Source organism: Rutidosis leptorrhynchoides, chromosome 6, assembly GCF_046630445.1.
Source record: "Rutidosis leptorrhynchoides isolate AG116_Rl617_1_P2 chromosome 6, CSIRO_AGI_Rlap_v1, whole genome shotgun sequence".
Taxonomy (NCBI): domain Eukaryota; kingdom Viridiplantae; phylum Streptophyta; class Magnoliopsida; order Asterales; family Asteraceae; genus Rutidosis; species Rutidosis leptorrhynchoides.
This window is the reverse complement of record NC_092338.1, coordinates 76,940,705-76,947,553: the sequence shown is the minus strand read 5'-3', so window position 1 is coordinate 76,947,553 and position 6,849 is coordinate 76,940,705. Positions and strand designations below refer to the sequence as shown.

General features: G+C 34.3%; 1 protein-coding gene across 3 annotated transcripts; it reads right to left on the bottom strand.

Moving 5' to 3' along the window:
- Positions 1-616: 616 nt before the first annotated feature.
- Positions 617-6,538, bottom strand: LOC139851699 (elongator complex protein 2). Of its 3 annotated transcripts, none has more exons than XM_071840829.1 (10): positions 6,255-6,538; positions 6,058-6,145; positions 5,199-5,284; positions 4,964-5,114; positions 4,713-4,861; positions 3,540-4,211; positions 2,837-3,155; positions 2,527-2,744; positions 2,259-2,436; positions 617-1,358 (listed from the first exon to the last, which is right to left on the bottom strand). In XM_071840829.1, exons 1-10 carry the CDS (start codon positions 6,393-6,395, stop codon positions 859-861), a joined length of 2,502 nt encoding a protein of 833 aa, XP_071696930.1. In that variant the 5' UTR covers positions 6,396-6,538; the 3' UTR covers positions 617-858. The 3 variants fall into 3 exon arrangements, with proteins under 3 accessions (XP_071696930.1, XP_071696929.1, XP_071696932.1); XM_071840828.1 differs by having other exon boundaries at positions 4,713-4,873; positions 6,255-6,537; XM_071840831.1 differs by lacking the exons at positions 6,058-6,145; positions 6,255-6,538 and adding an exon at positions 5,508-5,903 and having other exon boundaries at positions 4,713-4,873.
- Between the last annotated feature and the right edge of the window lie 311 nt (positions 6,539-6,849).

Genomic DNA, 6,849 nt, shown 5'->3' with positions numbered 1-6,849 from the left:
ATAATAATAATTAAGTTTGCTCAAAGTTGAGTATTCATATTGTTAATCATAATTATTAATAATAATAAATGCCTTTTGAATTTTTTTTAAGAAAATTAAAATACAATTATTATATAAATATTGTACTATATGCTTTAAAACTTGTAAATGTATTCATTGAATCATTGGCTGTTCTGTAAAAGATTGTACAATTTAGGAGAAGTTAGTATTTCCTTTTATAAATGATTTGATATTATTTTTTAATTAAATTAATATAAAATAATGACATAATCAAAGATGTTTTAAAAAAAAATTTATTTTAAATTATTTTTCTACTTAGAATATATATTTATTTATAACATCATTTTTGAGATTTAATAGATATTATAGATATAGATACGAACATATAACATAATATAAAAATGTCATCAGAAGATGCACCTAATGTTCAATACCCTTTTATTCATACATATAAATAGGAATTATTGTACTTGAAGAATAATGGCTTTACAACATTTACGTTTAAAAGTGCATTGTTTAACGTTGTTTTCCTGTCAAACTTTGTTTCTCAAAATTCAAACTATTTGCCAAATTCTTTACAAAATACAAGGTCACAATGAAAAAGTTAAACACAAAGAACTCGAAATTACACATTTCTACTAAAACTAACATTTCATACATTATAAGAGTATACAAAACTTCTCAACTTTTTGAACCGTTACGCATATATCAGAGTAAAATTACTTGCCCTCCTGGATAACCCAAAGACGGAAAACCTAACCGCATCCATTGAACAAAACAATATGATGCCCTATTCCGTTACTTTAACTTAAAACGTTGACAATTTAGTAAGCAACCAAACCGAACGATATCATCAGCTTATAAAAAACTAACATTAAAAATTCTAACACAATGATCAGCTCCACAAGAAGCAAGCTGCATACTGTCGGAATCATCGTTCTTCTCTGCATTTCTCCATGCTAAACGATTCACTGGTGAAACATGACACATGAACGTGTCAAATTGTATAATAAGAGAGGCTTTTGGTACCAAAACCGCTAAATCTTGTTCACTTTTTCTAAGAGAAATACTCCAAAGCTCGATAAGCCCGCTTTCGAGTCCAACGGCGAGAACCCCGTCATTGTTCTTACGGTCAAGGCCCGCCCAAGATAGGGCAGTAACACTAGTTTTGAAAGTAGGAAGAGTCATTATTAGTTGTGCACACGAGTTGTCCTTCTGCACCGCCCAAATCTTCACGGTTTTGTCTCTAGAGCCAGTGGCGAATTGGTGACCAAACGGGTTCCAAGAACATGCCCATACAATTCTCTTGTGTGCTTCTTGCTTGGTTACAAGTTGGTAATTGATTTGGTCAGATCCATCTGCAGAACACCATCGGAACCATAAAATTATTTTGACTAGCTATAATTATAAAAACAAGGGCCATATTTAGGGGCGGCATGGATGCATGAATCTATACATCATTGATACCAAGACGTGGTCAGAAGATAACATAAGACATAGTAGGATGGATGGTAGGCAGATTGAATAGCGGGTCAAACCGGTGGTCATATTGTCTATATAATTGACTTAAACTATTTAGAAAGATGAGTAAAAGAACATTAGGCAACACTTCTTCGACCCATTTGTTATGTTCCCTTTTAGCTAAATTTCCTTATCAATCCGTTTCAAGATTAAAAAAAAACAATTTTAATCAAATTATTCGATAACAAGCGGACGGAGTGTGTTTTAATCTATAATTTTAAAACTATAATTTTAATCTAGTGAGTGGCTGCAGACACTTTGAATAGTGAGTCGTTGGTGTGTGTTTTTTTTCTGTTGGTTAATTATGGAGAATGAAAAATGAAAAAGATGACAGGAGAATTCGGAAAAAAATTATAACTAGAAGGGCTAGGCGAAAAAATAAAAAGTTGAGGGAAGAAATTATAAAATTAAAAACTGGAGGAGAAAATGAAAATAAATAAAATAAAGGGGGAGGGGGAACTCGAACTCGCCCAAAGTAAACAGTACCCCTGCCTTTCCTAAACAATGTATTGGGTAAATTTCTAAAATCTTAGCCAGCCCATTGGAATATAACGCCCGCAAATACAATCACGACATACATCGAGAAATCAATAAGCTTTACCTTTAGACAGAATCTTGTTGCAAGCGAGAAAGTTAGAGTAGAAAGTGATGTATTTTATAGTTCTTCATCACAAAACAAAATACCGTTTCAGATGCAACTATTTGTGAATTTATAAAATGGTTAAAGGACCTTTTACCTGTTCGATCGATAGAAAAGAGTGACAACTGGCGATCCCTCGATACAGCCAATAAATACTTATCATCGTGAGAGAATTCCATTCGGGTGACGGTTAAGCTATGAGCCTGCAAACGACCCACTGCTTTCCATGTACCAACCTCCCATAACCATATTTCTGCAACTGCCAATGATTGGGCCTGCAGTAAATCAAAAAAAGCCCAAATTACAAAATCCAATTTTTCTTTACCCAACCCGCCCATTTTGCCACATCTAGTTACTAGCAATACCTTACAAGAAGATGCCACGAGCTTCCCTTGATGATCACAACATAGTGAGAATAGTTCATTCCCATGACCATAAAGTTTGTGCGACTCGGGCCATAAAGTATGCCATGCTAATTGTTCTTCAATCGGTGGTTCGGTCAAAACTGACGGAACTGCATCCGGAATCGTCTCGAGCGCGTCAAAACCTTCATTACCACTTTTTTCCGATGCATCTCTCGAAGCTAAACAAAAGGTATACAAATAATAATTCATCATCTACCCAAATAACATACTAATTTCAAAAAATACAAAAAATAAGTTCACTATACTATACCTTGAGCATAAATGGGTTTTTGAGATAGACCAAGAGCCGACATATTCGCACCCAATACTTGAACATCAAGTTGCAAGTCATCGTGTACACGTGAAGTTGCGTGATTTAATGTTTTCAAGAACGATAACGGGGCTTCAAAAACTCTAGCAACTTTTTCATCAGCTCCACAAACGAACTTATGGTTCCCTTTATTACCTTGAATAATTGCCAAGCAATTAATATCATGCCCATGAACTTGAGGCCGAGCGATCTCATGCCAAGTGTCATCATCTCCTTTTGAGTTGGCCTCCATTTGCCACGACCCAAATATTCTAGTCGTCTGCACACATTCATAAACATTAACTTGTTGAGATCAGTTTTATATAAATGCGTGCCCGTTCACTTATTTTTACAATACTATTACAAAAAAATTATAAATATTACAAAAATTACTCCCTCCATCCCTATTTTATTGTCCACTATTTCTTTTTTAGGTATCCCAAATGAATTGTCCACTTCTAAAAATAGATAAGAATAAAGATGTAAAGTTCTTTTATACCCTTAAGTTACGCGTGTAAGACAAAATGGTAGGTAAAAAGTAAGGGGTAAAAATGAAAAGTATACATAAAGTACATTGTGATGACAAATTTTTTTAAACTGTGTATTTATTAATTTATTATCTGGTGACAATAAATATGGGACAGAGGGAGTATACAAAAGATACCTGATCATGGCTGACTGACATCAAATATTCACCGCATCGACCCCACGCAATATCAGTGACGTCAGCAAAATGCCCAGACGGGACTTTTTGCGGTTTCCAATTATTATGAATTTGGTCACCAACGTTTTTCCAAAGATGGAAAGATCCACCATAACCATGGGCTAATATAGAATTACCATTCGGGCTCCAATGCCCGCCATAAAACCCTAAAGCAGAATGACTCAACTCACCAACTGTCACTACATTGACCCAAATACCGGTTGTTCTTTCGGGTTGCCATATCATCATAGTTTTATCCATTGACGCAGATAAAATGCTTTGGGGTTGATAGTATGAATTATTATTGTCTTTTACTATTGGTGGTTGCCACTCGACTGAATATACCCAATCCTCGTGACCAATAACAAGCGATTCTAAAGATACTTGATAAGAAAAAGAACCGGCTACAAATACAGGACCTTTTATGTAATACGCCAAACTGTTTTCCGCTTTCTTCTTGTCAAAATTCTCAACGGAATCACATAATGTAATCTTCCATATGCGTATGCCTTTATCTTGAGAAGAACTAACAAGAAGAATATTATGTGATTCACCGTTTATCGACACGGGTAACGAAAAATCCAAACTTCTGATCCAATCTGTATGCCCTTTTAACTCACAAGCTCGAACAAACTATAGATACATAAGATAAGCAAAACTTAGGACAATAATTGTATAATATAGGAGTGGCAGTTATGACCCATTTATTAACATGTGGATCTGTTCAAGCTATAGTTTATCTCCAATTGATCAAACGGGTCAACATAAATAGAACAAGTGAACAAGTCGAAAGTTACCCAATTTGTATGATGATAATAACATAAAGCCTCCCAACCTGAAATTAGCGTAAATGGCACAAAAAAGTATCTAACTTTATCATATCTCTCCTAATGAGGAACTAAAAAATTTCTTTTATTAACTAAATTGAGATATTTATATTCGTTATCACCAAAATATAGAAACTGAAATATGCAAAATGATAAGAGCTTGGTTCCCTTTTCTACCATTTAGCCTACGTAAAGTAGAACTAAAGTTCAACCCAACCCGTTAAAATTCTACCAGTTTTGACCCATTATCCAACCAGCACACTTTGCCACCAATAACGTAAACGCAAGAACATAGCCGAATACATACTTGTCCTGTTCTGTCACCGCAATACAAATGAATCTTGTTATCGAGTCCCCCCATTGCCATTAAAAGGTATGTCGTACTTCCTGGTAATTCCATTAACGAGAGTGTAACCATTGGTTTCAAACCAGTAGATAGCGAATCCAAACATGAAACTGTACAATCAGCTGCAACGAGCATTTATATTAGATTATGTTCTGGCTTAATCAAATATATAATAAACGAGATTTTGAGATGGTAATTAAAATATCATTAACCTTCAGAAGCAGGTAAAACGATTTTCCATACATTAACCACACAATCTGAAGAAGTAGAAGCAAATATCGCTTCAGTTTCAGATATCACAATTGAAGTAATGCACGTAACACCTTTCTTGTGTGATTGCACCAGTTGTGATACATACCTCCACTGTCGAAAACATAATGAAACTATCTGTTGTCAAATTTACTATTTTTCATAACAAAATATTTTCAATCAAAAAACACAAACTACCTTGTTTTCAGCTAAAGAATATTCCCATAGAATAATAACTCCTTCAGCATCACCAGATAACAAATACTGCTTCTTCCATAAATTAGCTACAAACAGACGATGAACTTTAACATACATAGCTTTAAAACCATAACCACATGTTAATATTAGGAATGCGCAAATTAAAAGTTCTGCACAAATTTTAAAGGCTCTGATTTAAAACCAAAACCACATGTTAATATTAGGAATGCACAAATTGAAAGTTCTAATTTTTTTTACTTTATTGCTTCTAAAAGTATTAGAAACTTCAATAGAGATACAACTGTATACCTATAATCAGTGTTGTAAATCTCGTTATTTCTCTCCGAGATCTCCCCGAGATCTCGTTTTTGAAAGGAAGCCGAGACGAGATGTTCATCTCCCGAGATTTCCCGGTCAACATGGTCAAACTTGGTTAAAGTTACGATTTCTAGAATTTTTTCTCACTCATTTCTCGTATTTTCTCATAAAATCTTGAATTTTCTCGCTCATTTCTTGGATTTTCTTGTAAAATCTCATAAAATGTATATAAATATAAATATACATATATTTATTTATTTTTATATATTTATATTAAAAATAGTAAAAAGTCAACGTCCGAGATCTCCCCGAGATGCCGAGATCTCCCAAAAATGTCCAAACGAGATCTCCCGGAGATCCGAGTTCTCCAACCTTGCCTATAATTCTATAAACTAAGTCAAATTGTCAATTTATATGATTCATATTAGCAAAAATGAAGCCTTCTTACAGTTATTATTTATATAAGCTACAACAATTAAATTTAATATTACGTAGTAATATTTAATATTCATTCAAAAAACAAAGACGATAAAAACGGTACCTTTAAAAGCAAACTTATTATTAGGAAGCCAATGTGTACAGTTAACAGAAGCCTTATGACCTGGAAGTGTAGTCAATATCTTTGCAGTCTGTAAAAACACAAATTCACATGTTAATTTAATTGCATAAATAAATAATAATTTGAATTAGGGTTTATCGAAGGTATAAAATAAAATAAAATAAAATGAATAATAAAACCTGAGGGCAAAAAATGGAAACGGCGTTTTGAGAACCAAAGGAAATTAAACCACACGCGCCCCAAGAAACATTGTTAACGATTCTGTTGCAACCACCTCCTATAAACACTCTTTCTACCTCCACCGATTTGTTGTTATTCATGGTTGAGTGCGTCGGCGCGTGTGAGGGAGTCGCGTGGTTGACGGCGGCGGGTGACTGTGTTGCTCCGAGAGCGTTTTAGGGGAAGAAGAGAAAACGAAAAGCAACGACGCTTTAGAGTGAAAATGGGTCGGGTCGGGTTGGTTTTTATCAGGTAGGTAAGTTGAAAGATGGATATTTCTGGAATTGGACTGATCGACTTGCTACAGCTGCTCCTTAAACTTTATTTAATGGGCCTTACGATCTGTCAACATAAGGATCTTAAGGGTCTTAATTTGGAATTGGGCCGGACACCATTTTGGTGGCTGGGCCTTTTAGTCTAATGAATTCCTTGTTTTTTGCAAAAAAATAAAAAATAATAAACATCACATTGATTTGATGGATACATAAATACAAGAATGAAAGTGTTTATAATTGCAAAAAAGAAATTGGATGAACAGACTCAGCATATATGGGC

Excerpts from the sequence above, each read along its gene's own strand:
- LOC139851699 (XM_071840828.1), bottom strand. The coding sequence starts at position 6,395 with ATGAATAACAACAAATCGGTGGAGGTAGAAAGAGTGTTTATAGGAGGT. Across the intron at positions 5,115-5,198 it reads ATTCTTTAGCTGAAAACAAG|TGGAGGTATGTATCACAACT; the intron begins GTAGTTTGTGTT and ends TGTTTTCGACAG. Across the intron at positions 3,156-3,539 it reads TGTCAGTCAGCCATGATCAG|ACGACTAGAATATTTGGGTC; the intron begins GTATCTTTTGTA and ends GAATGTGTGCAG.